This window comes from Platalea leucorodia (assembly GCF_965183815.1).
Source record: "Platalea leucorodia genome assembly, chromosome: 4".
NCBI classification, from domain to species: Eukaryota; Metazoa; Chordata; class Aves; order Pelecaniformes; family Threskiornithidae; genus Platalea; species Platalea leucorodia.
Window position 1 is genome coordinate 87,794,368 of NC_138826.1, and position 23,198 is coordinate 87,817,565.

The 23,198-nt window shown below is 40.3% G+C and overlaps 1 protein-coding gene across 1 annotated transcript in view; it reads left to right on the plus strand.

Annotated features, from left to right (window-relative positions):
• The window catches only part of PTPRR (protein tyrosine phosphatase receptor type R), a 153,410-nt gene that overhangs the window by 63,452 nt on the left and 66,760 nt on the right, over positions 1–23,198 (plus strand). Inside the window, exons 3-4 of the mRNA XM_082308958.1 lie at positions 12,901–13,014; positions 16,389–16,544. Coding sequence (XP_082165084.1) covers positions 12,901–13,014; positions 16,389–16,544 — 270 coding nt within the window. The remainder of the gene's footprint in view (positions 1–12,900; positions 13,015–16,388; positions 16,545–23,198) is intronic.

Below are 23,198 nucleotides of genomic sequence, written 5' to 3' on the forward strand. Positions count from 1 at the left end.
CAGTCATTTAATTATGCAATTTCTGGAAGGTTTTCTTGGAATGTTATATTTAATGGGAAGAAGATCATAGAAACAAGAAGCTGTAAAAGCTTGGTTTAGTTAATCTTATGTTTCTTTGTTCATCCCAGCGTGGGGTTGTTCCATTTTATCATCTATTATTTTTGTTCGGCTTTGTTTCAGCTAGTGAAATGAGCATTCCTCCCCTACTATAGACTAAATCTAATGATGAAGGCAAGTTTCTTGGTTTTAGTTCTAACTCAGAAAAAAGGCAGAGGAGGGATTAGTTGACAGACTAAGGTTGAGCCCTGCCAACCCTGATGACCTTGGCAGTCAGCTGCCACGTTAGCAGTAACGTACCACATTTTTCATTGGGGTAAGACGCTACCCTGCTGCTTTGGTCAAGTAGTAATGGTGGTTTCTGGATGTCCAGAAATCCCGTGAGCACATGTATAGAGCAATTGTATTGCTCTTGCACAACTGATCCAGCTTCTTCTGGTGAAACTGAACTTGCTGCTGCTGTATGCAAAGCCACGCTAGCAATGGTATGGTAGAAATGGGGCTGAGCCTTTTGCTGTACACGTCTGGTGCTGTGTCATGCCGTCCTGTTGGGTCATGTAGTAGGATTACACCCTCATCTTGAGTTGCACGGTAGGGGCTCTGCTGTGCAGGGCTGACAAGAGAGGGGGAGAATGGATATAATATATACATTCAGACTGCTGCACGACACTGTGGCTTCTCTGTCTTTGGAGGAGTGAGAGACGGGACATGAGAGCAGTCCAAAATATGTGATTTGGCAGCACTGTGTAAAGTGAAGGGAAAACGCAGCAAGGAAGTGGAAAGGGAGGGTAGTGTGGGAAAGAAAGCTCTTTCAACCTCTCCAGTAAATTCACATCTGCATCTTAGAGAGTATAGTGCATTTTTAATCCAGCACTGATGGGATCCATTGAGTTTGCTCCTGCATGCTGACCAGTAGTTGTGCAGGCCTGGCACGTCTGTGTTGAGCTGGGTGCAGAGCTGCCCCGGGGGCAGGCTGCGTCTCCCGAGTAGTCATATGAATTTCAGTGGGATAATGTCAGTGGATGTTCTTCCCAGAAGCGTTTGCTGGTTAGGACCCTTTGCAAAATGGATTTCTGTCTTATCACGGTTAAATGGAACAAGACCTTGTAAATGATAGATCATTGAGATATTTTCTCAAAATAAGCTAAAAATCAGTTGCTCCCGTTAAACGTTGTATATAAAAAATAGACAATAGCCACAGTCTCCCATGAAATTCCTGTGTTTCTCTGCATGATACTGTCAAAAAAAGTATAACATGCAAATATAAAAATCTAAATCATGTTCCTTCACTTTTCCTGAGGCTTTGTAGCTTTTTGTTCTGTTTTGCTTTTACACTTAACTTCTGAACTTGTTTAAGTAGACACACCTCCACTGATAAATTTAGACCCTAAGTTTTAGTTGTATGCCAACTGAGATAGAAGGCATACAGCCTTTTATTAACAGGCATAGATGCTATCGCTGTGTCTCTTTCCTGGGGAATAAGGTAGATGTCCTGGTTTTTTTTATGAAGTCTGCGAGCCCTCTTGACATCATTTGCAGGGCTTGTGTTTTGATATGACAGGTATAACACAGATATTGCTCTGGGTTAGAGACATACGCTCCATTTCTGAGAAGTTGAGTATTTCTTCCCCAGCATCTCTTCCTGCTCGCACAGAGCGGCAGCCACAGAACAACCGGGAATCTCCTGGGTTTCCAGAGTGCAGGAAAGAGGCAGGAAACATCCATAAAGGTGCACTCGCTGCATTCATACAGAGGAGCAGTACCTCCCAAACACAAATGGCACTGTTTGTGGTCACTTGGGGAAATCTGGAAGATTACTTCTTGTATGTTTAAAGAATATTGTTAAAAAATAAGAAAGGAAAAAAAAAATAAGGAAAAGGAAACCTCACCCACCAAATTTGCAATTGCTATTTCTCACTGAAAGGATTATGAATTATTTTGCTTTTGTGTACGTGTGAGAATGAGAGAACCACATGCAAACAGTTTTTAATATTCTCTTTTAAGGGTGGTCAATTCTGAGTATAAAAGGCGAAAAAATGCATTTTTCTCATTCTAAACATCTGAGGTTGGCTTTGACAGCTGTGTTGCCTGTTTAAAAAAAATGAACACAGAATTCTCTTCTGATCCTAAACATAAAAGAGAGAAATTGAAGATCCATGAATTGGGCTTTGCCTCCCAGTCATTTCAGAGCAGTAATTTCCCATATTACAAGGCAGCACAGCTTCTTCATCTTTGACCTCACAAGTGGAATAATCTCTAAAGAAAAGTCCCCCAAATTAGACTGAAAGCCATTTTCTAAAACTACTTCTCTAATGGTTGAATCAGAAAACTCGTCCTGTATTAGGACATTTAGGATACAGTATATGTGTCACATTTCCATAGACAGAAACAGAAATCTTGAGCCACTGGTCAAAAATAGAATATTGTTATTAGCATTAACAGGAATCATTGAGGAGGTAAACCACTCCTTAAATCTTTGGTGAGATTTGGTGTTAGAGTTTTCCCTTAAGCTGTGCCTTCTCTGTTCAGTACTAGACGGAAGAGGAAAATCCTTCGTCAGCCCAGCTGCTCAGGAGAAGGGGAATTTGTACCTCACAGCCTCCAAAATACAGTCGGTATTAGCAGCTGCAGGAGGTCAAAGATCCTGACGCAGTTGCCAAAATCATGAGATTGTCTTTTCACCTGCTTTCTAGTTTCTGAGCCTATAGGATTCGCACACAGTCATTAATGGTTTTGATAAAACTTTGAGACAAAGGCACATATCTAGTTGCATGAATCCGTGACAATAAAACCCAAAGTAATGCAAGTTTTGTCTAAGAAAAAACGCAGGTCCCCAAGGGTTTTCCTTGATTTTGCTTAACTTTGTTTCAAGTTCACAATAGTTAAAGGAACATAAGGCAGAAATTACAAGGGTGCCTTCTATTGTCTGCCCTTGGTTTATATGGATTTGGAGTGTTAAATTAGGTAAGGGGAAGTCAGTGATACAAGTTTTGTTCCAACAGTCTGTGATTATGGTGATGATAACAGCTATAAACAAACTTCAGTAGGCCAAAAGGTTGAAAGCAGATAAAGACTCAAAACATACTGGTGAATTGTGTCACACTAAAGAGCCCTTGTTTTGTACATTTGTTTCCTGAAAAGAGGATCCTGATCTCTCAAGAGCTGAGATGTAAGAATTGCTTCTTTCTTTGAAAGTCTTGGCTGTGGTGGGCAAATAATCCAGCCTGTCCTGGGACACAGGCTGCGATCAGGAATCGCACAAGAACAGTCTTTCGTGTAAATATGTCGATTCTGGTTGAGCCAAATGTATTTTAAGACTTCTTTTTGGTTTTTTCAGATGTATTTCAAATTTTCTTCTTCGTACACCCAGGAACCACAGCGAATTATGATTATGTGAAAAAAGGAAAAGCGTTTGCCTCTTTCTACAGCATTCCCATTGTGCCCGTTCAGGCAGATTTTGCTCGTGTGAAACTACCAATAAAAATTGTCTCTGAAAATAAATGCATGTGAAAGCTAGGACGTCAGCAGTACTGAAGCCTTACTTTGATTTTCAAAGCAAAGAGAAAGGTTACTAAGGAGAGTAAGTCAGTGGGAGTCTTTTGGCCACATCAGTTCCTGAAAGATGTGGAAGTTGCTGTATTGTCTTAGGTGTCTAGTTTTGTTCTTCATTAGTTTGTAAGGTTACATACACATATGTATATATGTCTGCTACAAATTAAATTTAAGATTCTGAAGATAAAAACAAAAGGATGATTTTGGGGCGGTTTTTTATGTCTGTCATTTTTCTGGAAGGCATTTTGATGTATTGAGGACCATTTTACAAAGTCGTGACAGGAATTTAATCTTCAGTAACTAAGAATTGTTTGAAACATAAAACTAGCTGAAATGAGGGTTTTACAAAAGGCACAAGGAGAAACAATACAGGTTCTCTGGCATTTTGAGCTTTATGCTGGCTCTACCTGGAGATTTAATAATTGGACAGAAAAAACAAACGTATTCTAAAGCGCTGTGCTGAACAGGCTCAAAAGGGTCTGTTTGCTCTGAGGATTACAGCTGGCTTCGGGATGATGAAATAGGATGTGACTGGTACAATCACGCTGTGCATAAAAGTTGTACCGGACATAATAGCACCATGCATTTCTTTTGTAATGGAAGGAATAATTTTTTGCTAATATTGAGTGAGGACAGATAGGACAATTTTATGGAGCTCATTATACATGCCTCTGAAAGAACAAAAAGGTTGAAATAGTGTTCAGCTGAGCTCTTCCATCTCTCCTTATGTTTCCACCTCTCTGTGTATCATCTTGTGCTTTTCCATCATCTCATCCTTTTCAACTGTCTGCCATAAGGGAGGAGGGCAGGGAGAGGTGGATGAAGGAAGGAAAAATCCTAGAAAACTATTAGAGCTTTGAAATTAACTTCAGCTGTTATTTTAAGAAAAATAAAATAATTTGTGACGAAGTAAATCCCAGTCCTTGAAGAAATGCAGCGCCAAATTAAAAAAATACAGGAATTAACTTTTGGGGGCAACACTAAAGTCACCTGTGAAAGAAGCTGAGAAGTTCTATCCTATATAGCTGCCCCCCATCTTCTTACTATAGTATATAAAGTCCTTGGTTTCACAGGAGCAGTGTGTGAAACAGTCAAATACTATTGTCACTATTTTATAGCAAAGAACTGAGGCAGATTAACTGTCGTAGACTTGCTAAGGCTAGAGGCACAGCAAAATTTTGGCCTCCCATCCCTACTAGTAATCAATTTGCAGTAATTGCAAATGCTCCCAGCTTAGGACTCTTTAAAATAGATATAGTATTGTTGTGACTGATTTTTTTAAAAGGAATAATATACTTCCATGCGCAGGAGAAACCTGTCTTCTTCCATCAGTAGGTACTTAACGTTCCACCAGGTGGTGAAGCAGAAAGTTCCCTCTGTCCCAAAGAAGCTCTAGAAAATCAACCACCAAGTCCAACAGAACTACTACGGCCTCCTGCCCCTCTCCTTCCCCCTTCCAAAGGGCTCCCACAGTACGGAGACCTTCTGGGACTGGTATTGTTTAATGACAAGGCTGTGTCAAACTTGTGTCCCGTGGACAATAGATAAGTTTTCCTTCCTCTTTCTTATACCCCCTCAACAATGACAAGCATGCATCCCATGGACATTTAGGATATGGGATTCTGGAACCCCCTCTCATAAAAAGTCTTCTTAACTTTACTGGGCTCTGGATAAGGTTATTCCCTTACTGAGGTGGGGCTGTGGGATGGTAGTCTCCTACAATCTATAGTACACTAGTTGTTTGGAAGCTGTACATACTTACTGACTTCCAAATATTTAATGTATGATTAATGCATTAATGATACCATGGGAAAGAGGTAAAGGAAAAGGAGAAATAAGTACAGTGAGCATTGAGGGGACAGTCTAACCCACACTCTAAGTCTGTCACCCCTCTAAAACCATCACATTGGGTACAGGAATGACCCACACGACTCAGAAGCCAGGAGAATGAGATAACCTACCTTCTGAGATCTCTTTCAGAAGAAAGATAGAAGACTATTCTGTGTCTTCTCATTAGATCTGATCAGTAAATCCACATTACCTTGTGACACAGTGGTATCAAATGACACTGAAAGAGCTGACCCTTTATCTTTGCTAGGAGACTGCAAGCCCAGAGATTAATGCAAAACATAGGACTGATAGAAATCAAAGTGTGCCTCTCAAAGAGAGGCATTAACAAGCCATATCCTTAATAGGCTGAATGCATTCTCATACACTTTAATCATCCATGAAGGTCATGGAGTCTTTCTATAGCTGATTGACTCACTGCCCAAGTGCATGTGAAAGCTCAGCGAGGGAATCTTGGACAAAAGCCAGACATCACAGATGGAGCATTTCTCATTCTTGTGTTGGTGCTTCCTACAGAAGTGGTCAAATCAGCCCCAAATCAGCTGATCTCATTTGAGAAATTAGTTCTTCTCCCTGCGAGAAGTGTAAATCTGTCACATAGCTGAGACAAACCAGTATAGTCATATCACCCACCCACCTCCAGAGTAGCTTTGCCACTCTCAACTGTGGATGCCAGCAGAGTGCCCTGGCCTCACCTCAACACCTGGTATGGCATCTTTGTCCTCTGCGATGCAGCAGGCTCTAGGAACATCCTTAGTTGGTACCTACACGTGTAAATAGGACTTGTATGAAATGCAGTATCTAGTCCAGGATGATGGCCAGCACTCAAACCTTTCGATAGCAGATTGAGAAACTTATCTTTTTATTGCACTAGGGTTCGTCTTGGTTTCTGATAATTCAAGGTTTGGCTTCAACTGTTTGACCAGGTTTGTAGTGTCTCTTCTGTACAGTTTTCAGGGACATCAGCGACTTTCAGCATCTATCTAAGCATCCAGCCCTTTTTCTGCCTCTCATTCAGTTTTTGGCTTCAGCAACTTCCTGTGGTAAAAAGGTCTGTGGATTAATTGCAGTGTGTGAAAGACTGCTTCCTTTATAAATTTTGATTTTCTCATATTTTAATGAACATTCACTTGAAAATCAGTATGGGGGGAGACCATACAGCCATCTTCACTAATTAGATTAACCCTACATTTCCCATTAGTGTGACTTCTGTCTTTGATTTCTTTCAGAGAGCTCATAACATGCATAAATATTTAAATGTATGCGCTTTCATGACAAATTGATCAAGAGCCAAAATTGTTCTTTAGTGCTATATGAGAAATGTGTAAATCCAGGAAATATTATGCTTACTTTAAACAAAGATTTTCCATAAAAGATGTAGGGTATTTTTCTCTAGCAAAAATGTGAATGAAGTTGTACGATGTCACATCTTGAAAAGCAGCATCCAAATATGCAAAACTTCCCTGGACTAATCAGGAATGAAGCAAAGTATCCCATTCCTATCACTTTTTCTTAATGTTTATACAGAACCAGTTTAGAATTCTTTTTCTTATCACCCAAATAGTCTTTGGACAAGCACACTTAAATTTTTACAGGCTACATGTGAAATTTGGAACTGTTTGGCAGATTTGCGTATTGTGCAGCCTTGGTGTCTCCCATTAGAAAATGAGTGACTTAAGCAGAAGCATGTTCCAGGTCCAGAGCATTTCTCAATGCTTTTCACTGGTTCTTGTAAATTCAAACATATGCCTGTAATTTTTGTAGTATTTCAGGTGATTTTCACGACACTTTTGTGGAATAGCCCAGACTCCCCCTCAAAATTTTTCAGTAATTGCTCTCTGACCTTAGAAGTATTTAAATGTCCCAAGATTTATATTTCTAGTCACATTGTGTTTTAGCAGAAATATATTATGTATGAAAGTTTGAGTAGGTCACTGCAGGCAACTGCTAATGTACAGAAACATGAAACTCCTTTAATTAATCACCAAGAATAATTTATTTTATACTCAGGAGAATTTTATCTTAGTTTACAGACATAATTCGAAGTTTAATGTGAACCTCATAGAATGGCAGGTTTCTCCTCTTGAAGAAAATAGCATTGTAGATGGACAGGTAAATGGGAGAGGAGGGACTGCCACCTCGGACACTGGTTTGGTTTAGGGCAAAGTGCCTTCAGAGGCTCGTCTTGGCAAAATGCTTTGCTCTAGTTGCATAATGCTGACCTGCATCAGAAGCTGAGGATGCGCTGGCTCCCATGCGATTCATGGGCTACATGAGATGCTAAACCTGCTGTGAGCCATGGCACACAGAATATTATGAAAGCCAAAATCTTCTGTGGATGTATCAGGCCACTTGAGCTAGCCAAAAGGGCTAACCTGACGTCCAGTGCAGCTGCAATCTCAGGTCATTGAATGGCGACAGGAAGGCAAATCTAATGTGTTTTAGGGGAAGAAAAGAGAAAATGAAGGTATTTTCACAATTTGTTGCCAGGTTTTTTGTAGTCCTGTACCCAAGCTGTACAAATACAGATCCAACTTTCACCTTCGCTCCTGCTAACTACATCCTTTTTTCATTGTACTGCTGAGGCTGTCTGATGAGGGTGGCAAGATGAAACACGGTGACACTAATTAACTGTAGACACTGTCACTGTGCAGGCAGCAGAGCAGTGTGCTCAGATGGAGGGACCCACAGCCAGGCCACAGTCCAGTATTTGCTTTAGCAAATAAAACATTTTATAGCATTTTTGGTGACTTTCTTAAAACATAAATAAATAAGTGGAGCACAGGCAGGTAAGACAACTCTTTTCTGAGCTTTCTTTTTTGTTTCACCTAAGTAAATAGGGGTAATTATTTTTATTTTCATTTTTAGAATTGCCTTTTTTTTTGGTTTTAGCACAAAATAGAACTTACTACCCAACGGCCCTTAAGTATGTAAAAGTCCTAGTATGTATAATTTGCTGATTTACTGTTAATCTTTGTTCATAAAAGTATGGTGAAGGCTTATACTTTAACCTTTAACCTTCTTCATCCTTGATTATTTTTCTTCCTGTATATTCAGGTTAGCTGGAGGTTTGAGAAAACATCTGTGGTGGTGGAGTCAGGAGGAGTTGAGAGGGGAGTAACCAATGTATAGAAAAGGAATGGTATATTTGAGGCTCATTGCAGAAAGGATATCACTGATGAGAAGGAAAAAATAAGAAAGGGAGGCATCTCTAATTTTTTCTTGAGAAGCAGAACGTGACTTGGCAAATCATAATTTATTGTAATATCCTAAACATATTATTTTAGAAACTGTGTTATACATCCATCCCTTTCGTGTTTTTATTTTTTTCTTTAACGTGAAAATCTTTACCAAAAAGCCCCTGTAGGATCTCAGTTGTGAATGGTCTTTGGTGTTTTTCTGTGCTGAGTTTCCTTTTCTGGAACTCTGTCTTCCCAAGTTTTCCACTACAAGCAGAGAAGTCCTTCCCTTCAACCTACCTGTTTTGCTTGGATCAGATAAACCTAGAAACTGTCGCTACAGTCGCAATATCCAGGTTGTAATTGCTCAGGGAAATGGGTCCTCCAGGGTGTTCGCCTCTAGGCTCAACAAGTCACTACTGCCAACAGCGGTAGCGGATTCAAAATTGTAAAGTGCTTGGGGAGTAGGTTGTGATCCATGATAAACACTGCAGATGAGCAAAGGATAAATGATTAGTGCTGTCTAACTGGGATGCTTCAGCCCTTTCTTTTCCAAAGCAAAAGGAGCAACTAGAGGAATACAGTAAGAGATAACTTGTGTATCTATCTATGCTAACGCATTGTTTTATTTATTTCTATGGATTTACTTTACAGGGGTTAATTTCATGTTTTATTGCGGGTGGTGTTAGAATACATAATGATTTTCTCTGTCTAATTATAACCTGTAGATGGCCAGACAGGTTTCCATTCTAGGAGTGATTCTCTTAATGACAATTTATATTACTTGTCTAATGTACAGGTATTGTTGCATTTGTAGTTGATCCACTATCAGTTTTGTATCCTAATCTCTTACCTTTATGGACTATAGTCAACACAGTATCTAGGCATGCCATCAGAATGGCACAATAACATCAAAATATTAACATTTTAATAATGTTTTAGAATTTTTCTACTGATAGGAATAGTTGGGATTTTTTCTACTGATAGGAATAGTTGGGATTTTTTCTACTGATAGGAATAGTTGGGATTTTTTCTTTCTCTTCTCTGTCTTCCTTCTTTCTTTTGTTTTTTTCTTTCCCTGACTAACTTTTCTCAACAAAAATTATCACAGTTAGGAATTTGCAGAAAGGCAATTTTGTACCAGACCCTCAGGTCAGACTTCAATTTCAGTCACCTTCGTGAGGGCACATGCCAGAGTCGAGAATATAATGCCCCCCAAGTGTTGCCTTCATCCCAGGTCTTGATAGTGTCAGTATGGGTTATTTTATGATAACATTCATGTAACTAAGGAGACCCATTGACTTTTAGTGCTGAGTTAGCATAAATTAGCCTGGATCTTGTCAGAAGGAACTTGGGAAAAGAGTATAATCTTGCCCTGTTCCCATCATTTTCCAGAAGCATGCAGAGTTGGCCACAGGAGACTGAACTTGATGTGTCTCCAGTCTGGTCCACTCCTGCTTTATGCTTTTATGAATCCAGTATAAATAAGGGGGTAATAGAGAGCACAGAGCGTGTTTGTGATGTGCTGCTCACTCTAAAGCAGGTGATGTTCTCGGGGGTCTCATTGAGCATTTCTGTACATTGTCTTTCACTGACCAAGTTAGAAATCCTATTCCTAAAGTGGCAGATTCTGGACTGCTAACTTTCCTCTTGATAGGAGGAGGCAAATGCACTTTCTTGTGCTGCCTGATGTAAGAAAAAATGACCTGTGTTACTCTTTCTTACTTAATTTTTACTATAATTGCTAAGGATCTAAGGCACACTAACACCAGCAATTGAGAAGCAGATTCCTTCAATGGACAGCAAGGCAAGGTTCTTATAAAAAATGTGATCTTTTTCTTCCTCAGATACGTCTTGGGGTTTTTTTTTAGATGAATAGTCACAAAAAAATATTTATTGCTGCACAAGAAGCACCCTGAGATGAGGCTTAAGGGCAAATTTCTTCCCACCCACTTAGGAGGTTTCCTAAAAGGGTCCTGAAATCTCCAGCTGCAAGGTCAGGTGAGCTTTCTAAGCACGCTGTTGCCAGACCGACAGAGTGAGTGTTGTCATCTTCAGGCTTTCCCTAGAACCACCAAGGAAAATATAAGATATAGCTGTTAGAGAGACACATGCGCTGTGCAGCCTTTTATGACTATTTGTTATAGTACACGGTGGACCAAATTCAGACCTGGTAGAAGGAAATGTGACTCTCCTGAAGATAATGGAGGTTCGCCACGTTTTATTGTCCCTGATATGATGAACCACAATCCCAGCATACTAAATCTATAAGAATTTATTACCTCCTTATAGGCTCTTTAAGATCTGTTTCATCTGAAGCTGGATATTTTTGTGGCTGTTTCATTTCTGTGTCTTTATCAGTGAGCTCTTAACACACTATTTAACATTTAATGTGATCTGATCCCCAGCTCAAGTATGTTTTAGTGAATGTATTTTGATTTTATGCCTGCTAATTTTGCTCAGTAACAACAGTTAGCATTATCCCCATAACTCAGGGTCACCGACTTAGACAAGCAATTTTGCACTCTTTATACCATCCCGATGGATCTCCAGGGACCCTCACGACAGCCTTTCTATTTCAGCAACAACTCATTTTCGCATTTACCCTCAGACCAGGCTGTCAACTTGCAGTGTAGTGATGGCTTCACAGCTCCAAACCAATTCTCATCTGCTGTATCGCTCAGGTGCGCCGTGGCTGGAGTGAGCCGGTCTGAGGAACAGAATAAGTGGTGCTCGGGTCTGTTAGATCTCCCCGTCTCCCCTCCCAAGACGTTTCTCTGTTTCAGTGACAAAGCTGGACCAGTTTTGTAGCCACTCAAGATGTCTGTCTAATTCAAGAAGAAGCAAAGAGAAGATTTTGCATTTTGAAAATGCCAGAGTAGAAATGGTAATTTAAATTAAAGAATCCTATAATACTTCCAGCTGAATTAAAGCTCCACTGTGTGGTAATAGCAGATCTTAGTTGATGCATCAAGATCTGACAATCCCATTAGTGTAACAAAATTAGAAAAAGTGGAAAAAAAGGAAAAACACTCAATACCAATGGAAAAATTAAACTGACAGTGGAAAAGGAAAGCAAATATTTTATGGTTTTACATCATAACTTACAAATATTTACTTATAAATAAAGGACAACAGTCAAAATGTATGATGTTGTTTTTCTTTGAGAAAAAAGTTGCCTTTCTTTCTAGACAATAACCATATTCCCAATGTCATGTCTGACCTATGGATATTTGATTCTCTTTATGCAGCTCTGGTTAGGAAGGAAGAATACTTGCTTGGATCCTCAGAGCAGCAAGCTGGTCTATGGCTTTAAGTAGAACGTTTAAAATAAAAACATCTTTTTCAGCTCAAGTCAACTGGCTCAGTCAGAACTTACTAACCTCCTAAGTCAGAAGTTTCCAGAAACATTGGAAGCCTTCTGGGACCATCTGACATACTCCTTTTCCCCCCCTTCTCCACTACGTATTGTCTGCAAAGGGGGTATGGAAGTGAAGAAAGGGACCCCAAAGTACCACATGGAAGTATTGGCCACCAGGCGTCATGTGAAGACCCCATATCTGGGTCTTCTTGGAAACAGTAGATTTGAACCTAAATTATTTCCTGCGTAAAATTCCACTGACTTCACAGGAAAGATTTGAACTTGAGGAAACATTTAAATTTCACTATGATTCTGACACAGAGAAAGAAAATGCTTCAGTGATATGGTTGGTCTCTGCTGAGAATTAATAGCCTTCTCTGACTCACATGAGGAAGTTTTAGGAAATTCAAGCATGTGGAATGTATCCAGAATGTTTCTTTTTTGATCTCAGAAACCGCTAATCAAAATTAAAATTGTATAATTTCACTACATCTGACTCATTCTTCACCTGCAGGGAGAAATGCTAAGATAATATTCAAAGCAAATCTTCATTGTGTAAAACCAACATCTCATTCTTTAAAGGTGAATTGATGTTTAATGCTTGACTTTCATTTTTAATGTAGTAATTGTGTTATCTTGAACACTGTGACTTGTCCAAGGAATGTAGCCAAAAACCTCTGGAACCTATTTTGAGTGTAGTTGAGGAAAGGTGGTACTTTGCTAATGAGCAGCATTTAAGATGCTTAAATTTTCCTTTGGACTTGTTCTTTATTATGATGTAATTAGATTGCACAGATTATCATTCTGGGAAAAAAACAATTGGCGAAGAGTCCCAGAGATCAGTCATCTTGAGAACTGAATGTGTTGAGCAAGGAGTTCATTTGAACCGGTTTTGTTTTTCAGACGCTGCAAATGGATGTAAACAAGCTGAATATCACATTGCTTCGGATATTTCGCCAAGGAGTGGCAGCAGCACTGGGACTGTTACCTCAGCAAGTTCATATCAACAGACTCATTGTAAGTACCAAAGGGCTGTGTATAATAAAATGTACCTGGTTAGTTTGAATTCTCTTAAATTTATTTTCCTGTCATTATGGAAAAGTGCAATAAAATAGGACAGAAAAATACTTTTTTTTTCAATTTTTTTTAACTGCACTACAGAAAAATAGATCTGCGTTACAAAATTATTTAAATTTTCTTTTGAAAGGAAACCATTCTCGGTTACAGTCTAGAAAAAAATTAAGTCAGATAAATCTCTTTTGTGTCCTATTCATAAGCAGATTGGTTAAACCTTAGTTTTCATTCCAGTGCAGTTCTATATCACATTAATTAAGAGACACTTATTCAAGTTTTATTTCTCAAAGGTTGAATATTGCTCAAAAAATACATGTGATTCTGCCTTTCGAAGACATCTTCACAATTTATCCTCAGACTTTCCATTAGTAAATTAAATGTCTTCTCACAATATTAATATTCATGTTTTGCTATTCAGCTATAAGAATCTATGCTCAGAAATTATCTTATGGACTATGGTATCATATTTGCAAAAGATGACGACAAATTTGCTTCTAGCAACAAAGACTTTTTATAAGCAATTGTCATTGTATGCTTTTCTGTGTATGGTTAAGAGCATACATTCTTAACACTGTGCTCTTTTTATGACAGTTTTGCCATGAAACAAAAAACCCCACAACATCCTACGTGTATTGCTAGCATTCAATTCACATTGCAGAGGGAAGAGGAGTTATTTTATTTTATTCTACATGCAGGTTGAATATTAGGGAAGAAAACTGACAAGTTCAGCATAAAAGTATTTGCTGCCTTGATAGCTTGATAGGATTGTATACATCAAAAAGGATTATAAAACTCCTTCAAATAATGTCTCTGTGAGAAAGGATCACACAAGAACTACAGCGGAAAAGATCAATAGGAATGCAATGCAGCCCTTTTCATGTTCGCCAGGGATGTCACTCATTCCTGACAAGTGATGCTAAATCTCCTTTGTCCCCTGCGTTAACCAGAATAAAAGGTTGAAAGACTTATTCAGAGAAAAGCACAATTAAATGAGAAATGTTCCAGAGTTTGGGATGTGTATTTCAACATACTAAGTCACTTAGTAGTTTTCTCACTGTGTTCTTTAGAAATAATGTAACTAAGCAGAAGAAATATGCTGTTTATTTTCCTACTGGCTCCATAGCTTTTCCCCTTCTCCTGTCATTTGTGATCTAAGGGAAGAGGTAATGTCATTTTGCACCTGCATATAGCTCAGAATACAGTAAGTACTATTAATGAATTAGTCTTCTCAACATCTGTAAAAGTCTGCTATGAGTTAATCTTTTAATGATATAAGAAAGAACACAAAATTTTACCTTATTTGCTCTAAAAATCACACACAGAAAGTCAAAATTCACAAGGAAGAAAAATACATCTTAGGAGACATTATTCCCACTGCCCATCCTTCTAACGTGAGACAGTTCCTCTCATGCAGAGTGTCGGCAAGTAAGCAGGGCACATCAAAATTCATCTCACCTCACTTCAGCCTTGCCTAAGCTACTCATCTAGGTTCCCTGTAAAAGCAATATAGACAAGGGTAACTGGAGGAGGAGAGGCATTGAGATCCCGATTATTTTAGGATGGATTAAATCATTCATCAGATGCCAGTCTCTTTCCACTGATTTTGAAGGTAGTTTAGATGACAGAAGTGAGGTAAGCTGACTCCCTCCCAAGTGAGCAGCTCCCAGAAGTGATCAGGAGCCTGGCAGCCGGGATGCGGTTGGGCACAGGGAGAGCAGAGGGCCTGCTAGCCTCTTGCATAGATCAACACGTAGTGCGCCAGGAAATATTAACTGGGCATTTCCAGTGTCTCCTTAACCTTTCCAGTAAACCCCCCTCCCATAAAGGCCTTTTAATGGGCAGAGGAACTCCTTAACAGAGGAGGCACAAAACACTGGGAATACTGCATCCCCACCAAGCCTTGCCTTGTTCCCACTACCCATGCCCAGAACCAGCCACCTACCCATGTCAGAGACCGAGTAGCCTCAAATCAGCTTCTTCAGCTTGACAAAAGTCTCTGCCTTGAACTGACACTCCAGACCTGTAGGTCTGTTTTCACTCCTTATCACCCTGCTGATCTGAATAATCCCACTGAAAAATGCCCGGTCCCACCAGTAGCCAATATCCTCACCAATCTTATCAAGCAGATGGACCAGCGGCACATGTGAGAGCACAGAGGGCAGATTTAGGGTAAACATGTTTGAAAGAGTCCCTTTCTGTGCAGCTCTACTTCTGAATGCAAAACTAGGTATTTTAAGAATAGCAAAAGATGTCTTTTTCTTCACTTCAGTAAAGATAATGATGACATTCAAGGTGAGGGGAAGGAGACAGGGGGAAATCAGGATTATCCCAGTGGGAACTGATCTCTCCCATCCCATAATGAAGAATAGCAAATAACTAGACCAGTGAGGTTCCTGCCTGCGCCGGCAGTAACACAGGTAGTAGCTCCATGATTACCTTGTGTGTGTGGCAGCTCCGAGGTCTGGACTCTACATCACAGCCTCAGCTAAACTGGCCATAGCCCTGGGGAACCCAGGTTCCCACACCCTGTGTGGTCATCAGGACTGTCTGGAGCACTGTTTTCAGGCGCTGTTCTAGTCTATCACAACCAGAGGAACTCTCTGGCAGTCTCTCCTTTTGTTCCCTTGCGACAGAGCATCATTGACATTTCTAACAGAGCACCCCTTGGGCTACCAGGACTGCATCAAAGACACCAGGGCAGGAACTAATAGAGGGGAGAGTAGGCATTCTCAGCTTACCCATTGAATGTAAACAAAACTTTTCTGGTCCTTTCATTCCGCTGTGCCATTTTAAGGAGTTGCACTGCAGTCGACTGAAAGGACTTTATACTTCATTGTGGTATGTGTCTGCAATGTGTTGACATGGGATTAGAAGGAAGTGCCAAAATACCACAGCATTATACTAAGCATTCCTGTTTAAGGACCACCTTCTAAAACAGGGCTGCATTTCAGCTCAGATCAGATGAACTATCTGCTAAAATCCCTGCTGGCACTTTGCCCTTGACCCCATCCCATGGCTCATCCCCTCGCTATGTTACATGGACCTGTCTTGTTTAATGGTACTAGACTCAGGAAGAGGGTACCTCAACAACAGCGAACAAGACAAAGCACAGGTGCCCACGTATGGTATTTGCATTTTCTTGCAGAGTCAGATGGGATTTAAGGAGTCAGGGAATAGGTATACTCTTCTCACAGAGCAGGTTGCAGCCTTTATATTCCATGCTTTTGTTTTTGGAATTATAGTTACAATCTATAGACAGCAGAGATTACCTAATCTCAGACCCTTCCTATGATTCTGCATTTTTTTAATTTTCCTAGGGCGAGAAGAACTGTGTGGAACTGTTTGTGTCCCCACTGAACAGAAAGCCAGGAATTTCTGAGGCGCTCCCATCTGAAGAAGTGCTGCGTTCCCTTAATATCAACATTTTGCATCAGAGTTTATCCCAGTTTGGAATAACAGAGGTCTCCCCTGAGGTTGGTTATCAATTTTTTAACCTGTAGTTTGTTACAGATTAGGCACTTATTACATCCCTGGTAGTTTTCAGGCTGAGGTTCTCAAGCATGAAGCAGAAAATGTGTAAGCTAGATGGCATTACTGCTGTAAGGCAATTATACAGCTAGCCCTGTTAAATTACTTTAATAGTGCTTCATTAGGCTATTTAAGCATTAATACCCAGGTCTTCCTCACACAGCTGGGCTACCATTGAAATCAGAGTTTAGATCCTAAGCATGCATCAATTGCCTTAAAGGAAGAAGGCCCAAGGACTTTTGGTCTATTAATGTGGGTCAGCAGCTATAACAATTTCCATAGAGAGATAAATGAAATGCATGTCAGGTGTGAGCATTACTGCCTGAGTAACTTGTGTCTGACGTGATTTGGAAAAACTGAGTTTGTATGTTGTACCCATGCTTCTTTCTATTCTCAGGAGAAGTGAGAGATTTATTTTGTTTACCTGCTCCAAAAGGAGGGCAAATATAAAAATTGTAGCTATTATTTGTATGACTATATCCATTTTGGGGGGGGGGAGGGGAGGAAATCTATTTTAAAGCAGAGACTGCATTGCCATCTCCACAGTGTCCCAGACATTACCAGTGAGATGGACATCTAATTCTGGACTGACCACTTGAGCTATGCACAGCAAATGAAAAAAAGCAAAGGCTTTTTGGTTTTTTTTCATTAGGAAAGGAAATCACTGAGCCCATGGACATAGTCACATGACATTGCATTTTATTTAGTGTCCTAGAAGCCCTTACCTACATATAAAGACCCTCAGAATTCAGTGTGAGGTCCAAATAACTTCAAACATGTTATCAAGAATCACTATTTTCGATGGAAGCTGCCATTTTGACAGAGGAGATGTCTATGGCCAAAGAAGTGGAAAAAAAGGAAAGGTTCTGATGAGCTGTGTTTCCACCTATTGGTAAAGAGTTCCTGGGTTTTTTTTACATCCAAACCTATGTTTGAGCCATTGCTGAGTTAGTACTGGCTGTTACGTTCACCTGTATTTCTACTGATTAGAAATGCTTTTGCTCATTTTAAGTATCCTAACTCTGTTTAAGAATCTGGAAGGTGTCTTTGGTACAAAAAATGAAATATAAAAATGAAGCCAGTTTAATACAATTTTACATGCTCTACTACAGCAGCCTGCCACTAAGAAAATGAGCAGATTCTCAGGTTGTATCTGTTCTAATACAAAATGAAGCCAAGCAGTGCTGTCCAAATGTCAAATCAGGTCTTTGTATCGCCCATCAGTGACCTGGGCTAAGCTTCCTTTAGGTCAGAATTTTCTTTGTTACAGAAGCATATGAGACTCACGGTTGTGATTGATAGATGCAATTATCTCTTCCAAGTACTTCAGTTACAAATAACACTTCAGGTAGACATGGGACAAGAACATATATGAATAATAGATGAATGGAGAAATGGCATCAAGCTATGAAGAGGTGCTGGAAAAAAACACAGTGCTGAACTCAAGATCTCATCTATCTTAGATACATTTCAATAATCTGGAGTGCTCAGATATTTGAATTTTGTCTCTGAAAAAAAAAAAATGTAGACAACCAGATGGAATGACTTAGAAAAGGATTATTAGAATGAAAGTTGTGCAGACTCTGACTCCTTCTATATACTGCTGGAGAAACAAGAGATTATTTTAATATTTCAGTTGCTAGCAAATTATATAGCTAAGGCCCTGATCCTGAAAAAATCATGCAGCTTTACACTAATAGGTATTCCTTTTGGATCTCAATAAATTGTTTACATGTGTAAGACTTCACAGAAAACAGCAGCTCAAAGACAACAACATATAATCTTTACTTGCTCAACTACTAACCAGTTATTTACTCTTCTCTCAACTTGCTCTAGGAACAAATCATGCCAAACAAAATAACAGCAAAGAAAATCAAAACGGGCAAACCTTTAAAGGAAGATATAGTTATACAAAGCTTTTCATAGCTTTGACACATTATTTTACCCATTTTGTGTGTTTATTCCTGAACTATCAATCCTAATTAGTTCATGAGCTCATAAATTGTACACTCTTCCACGAAAAAATCTGAATTCTTCACAACCAGTATTGTATGCGCACTCACAGTGTATCCGTGCAGAAAGGAAGCATTATCCTCATCTTTCTAGGTGGGTGGCTGACACAGAGGTGTTAGGGCTGGAATTCGTCTCCTTTTTTAGCTGCCTATTTCAGTATTAGCTTGAAAGTCTGTCGGCTCTCTCTACAGTAAACAGAAAGACAGAATTACCTCTAGCAGGCAGTTCATCCCATCTCTGAGATACCTCTCCTGAGATTGCTTGATTAACTCTTTCTAACAGGGTTTAGCTTAAACTAGACCCCCAGCTGTAGAAGGTTAATGGTGGGGGAGGTTACCCCGTCCTAAGAAACTTTACCAAGATTATGTAGGAAAACCCAAGTGGAAAACTGAAGCTCTCTGCTTAAAGTCTCAGCCCACGCGATACCATAAACAGCAAAACTCCTGGTGGATGTAGGTAATCATTTGCCAGTTCACATCTGCTGATGCATTAATCACTGATTGATATACTTTCAATTAAATTGCCTGTCTCAAAATTCATATCCTAGTTTCTTATTCTGCAGTAGCTGAAAGAGCAGGTTCCCTATATGCCTTTGCTGTAGGAACCACTGGAGTCCTTTGCTGCCTGGTGTAGAATGGATTGTGTACCTGTGGGAATGTGAAAATTTAATTTGATGGAGTCATTGCCCTTTCAGGGATCCAGGGAAATGGCAATACCTTCCATATGTCCTTTCTCTTTCAATGGCCTATTGTAGTTGTAGCATTTGCTCTTTTATTGTGGTCTAAAGTTTGTGTCTGAAGTGGGATTTCAGTTTGTGTTCTGCTCCATAGTGTGTAGCAGGGCCAGGAGCAGACTTCCCCAGAACAAATTACCAAATTGTTGCTTGTTGGTGGGACTAAATGCAATGACTCAGGCAGTCCATGTTACTATGGTGTGGGAATCCTGACTTCCTCATGTCTTTAAATTGTGCTCAGGGAAAATAGAAAATACTATTGGATTTCAGAGCTTAGTAGAGTAGAAGAGAACTTGAAGTGGTTTTGAATGACAAGAATAACTGAAGTAACAGTAGGTAAAATAAGGGTTAGTGTCTTTTGAGAGATAAGGTAACTTCCAGCTGGGAGATTTGGCACTAAAGGAGAATTTTCCAGAGTTCATGCCAAAATTATGCAATTCCAAAATGTACCATTACAGCCTCCTTGCACAAGGCTTCTGTTGGTTGCCTTTGAAGTGTGTGATATTAACTTCTTAGAGAAGAAATCAAAGGAACCAATCATGCACTTAAAGCATACAGAAACCATAAGTCATTGTAAGGACAAGGGATCAAAACCAATAGCTTAGAAATTACAACAGCCTAGACAGACAGAGGCGCCTGGGAACAAAGCAGAGCACAAGGACATGCTCCTGTGATCACGCAAGGCAGACGTAGCGTTACACCTGCATGGGTGCAAGCAGAGCGCCGCAGCAGGGACAGGAGCCCTGCAGGCCTGCCAGCTTTGTCATGAAATCACAACACTATCGCACACGCGTGTAAGGTAGAGTCTTTGGGGAGGCTTTGTCATGGGAGATGTTTTCTCCAGTGTCTGGGGAGTCTGAGAGGTCACTCATGTTCCTGCATGTTTTCATTGGGGCTGGAAGTGATTTCTTGGCAGACTTTCCTAACCTGCCTTAGCTAACACAGTTAAAATAGCAGAAAAAGCAAAGCAACGCAGTGTGAACTTCAATGAACCCTTTTTGATCTTAAGTTCGATTCCCAGCTCCCTATAAGCTTTCCTCTGAGCTCAGAACTACAGCTTGCCGTACTTTCATTAGTGTTTCAGCCCAAGGAACTAACTGGGGTTAACTGACCCAATGTGCAAATGCACATATTTTCCAGTGAAGACTTACCTTTCCTGGCAGCTCACAGTACCTTGGCAGGATCTTTCGGTCACAGATTTTACAGTGACTACTTCAGGTTGATGTCTCTCTTGTTATTATCAAAAGCTGACTGCTCATTTTATTTGTTTGTAGAAATAATCCACTAGGTTTCCACAATAAGACAAGAAAGGCCAGAGAAGATTTTTAATGTCTTTTTTTAAAAAAAAAAGTTTATTAAAAAATCGTTTTTCTAAACACATTTTTTCCAGTTCAGAGCAAAGCAGATACCTGTGCAGGCGCTCTTCAGTAAAGTTAGCGCTAGCATGGGATTGTTTAGAATACGTTGATTCTTCCCTGCCTTGAATTATGTGGAATTTAAACTGTTTAAATTAACCTGGCTAATTCTTCCTGAATGACTCACTCGATTGTGGAGACTCATAGAATCATAGAATTGTTAAGGTTGGAAAGGACCTCTGAGATCATCAAGCCCAACCTGTTAACCTAACTGCCTGGTCCACCTCTAAACCATGTTCCTCCTTAGGGAATGGAGTCAGACCCTGGGGGATGATGCTCTTGATGATGTACGTGATGACAAGCCTTCCTCCCCGTAGCCAGGTTTGCTCTGGGACCTGATGGTGGCTGAGCTACTGGAACTCCCTTGCCAGCCCACCTGCTCTGGTATTCTCCCTGCCTTTATCAGCTACAGCTTTTGGCAGCTCAGCTTGAGTTTATCTTCCTGCCCTCTGATGGCAGTTGCACATTCCCACTCCTCAAAAACTATCCGAAAGTCTTACTGGATTCTCAGGCAGGAAGAGGCTCCCAACAAAGTGAGAGAAATGGGGAGTAACATCAGTCAGTGGAGACACAGCACATCTCCGTGTGGGAGGCTCATTGCCTGCCGTCACAGACAGAAGTCCTCTCTTTTTTGCTTTTTCCACAGCATTTGACCATCCTGTCAGCTTATGTTTCCTGGGCGTCAACAATTTGTAGTGAGCGTGGCAATTGCCGTCCCTCTTATCAGTTCTCCCAGACCGAGGAACAAAGTTCTGAATGAGCAGCACTGACGTTTCAGAAAGCAATTCCTTATTGTGGGCGTGAAATGAGTCAGGTACTGCAGGTCACAGCCTCATCTGTCACTAGGGAGCAGCTCAAGCAATAATTCTGCTGTCCCGCATACTGCTCACTTAGATCCGGGGGGGAGGTTCCCTTGATTAGGTGAAGGTACTACTTCTGTGTTTCAAAATGGTGTGTGAGACCTGTTAAAGTTGGGGCATACTTTTTATTAACCCTTTTTGCAGCATTCGTTAATATTCTTTGAACTTTATTTTTAGAAAGACAAATCAGGGAAAAATGTATCCTGAACACACATACCTTTAGACGGACATCATAGAGATTAATTCTCTTAGGCTCGGTTATGTATACGAAGTCTATTATAAAATATTTTAAAAGTTTTGTGACACTAATGAATTACAGTTAATTAAAGTCTCTCACCCATTGAGTCAAAAAGTCCTACTAGCTCTTCATTTACTTCTTAGTATATTTGTTCTTCCAGTGAAGAGGTACAAAAACACCCCATTTACTCCCTTACAAAAGGTCAGCATGGCCAATTCTCCATCAACTCCTGCGTTTTATCTAGATTTCCTCCTGAGAGATCTGAAACACCGGAAAGCCATCAGGTAACCTACCCAGGGTCAAACACTTAGTTTATAGTTTATAGTTTATAGCTGCTGCGGTCGCTGTGGGATTCCCATGGAGCTCAACAGGAGCCGTCCCAAGTGCGGAGCAGCTGCAGTTTCAGGCTCTGAGCCAGTGCTGGGGCCCGAGTCCTGTGCTGTGAGCACAGCAGAATAACCTTGCTGTGCTGAGGTAGCAGATTGCATGGAGAGCTGCACCCCCTTAAAGTGGCAATGCTGTTTGAATATGTCTAGGAACAATTTTTGCAGAAATATTTGGCAAGATTTCCAGCTTATCTTTGAAAGCCCTGGTTTTTAAGTTGCTCACTAAACACAAGACTGACGCTTACAAACCTTGTTAAACTGTCAATACCTGCAATACTTTTAAGCCCAGATCATGAAACACTGCATGATTATGCACACGCACACACAAATACACTGATTTTACAAGGTTTGTTTCTGTAGTTTAGCAGAAGGGGGTAAAGGATTTCCATTCTGGTCCCTAGGGCTATGGCTTCCAAAGAAAATTCTTCTTTAGTATGCTTTCCGTTCTAAAGCAGTCAACTCCTGGTTATACACATGCACTTTTTTTAGCAAGCAAGTCTCTGTAAATTAACCATGCTACCAAATACTTCTCTAAATGTTCATGTTTTGTGGCATGATGGTATGATCTGTGAGTTGTCTTGCATCTGCATTGACTTTAATCTGCATTGTCCCAGCCCTTTTCAAAGCAAGCAGGGCACAAACCTGTGCTGAAAGGAGGACCATGAAAACTCTCGTGGGATCCAGCACGCAGCAAGTTTTTGCCAGCTTGTCCTCTCTTCCCCAGGCCATGATGTCCTCCTCCTCAGCAAGCCTTTCCACATGAATTCAACTTCATTGGGATTTTCTGTGTTTGGGAGGCTGATGGACACGAGGAGTTTGCTTGATGTATTAATTGTTCAAAAGAGCAGGCTAATTGGTGGCTAAGCAGACTTTGGAGCATGAAGTACCCATGTCAAGTGCTAGAGGGTCCCTGCAGTTACACAGGTCCAGTGAGTAGCCACTCACCTTTAGACG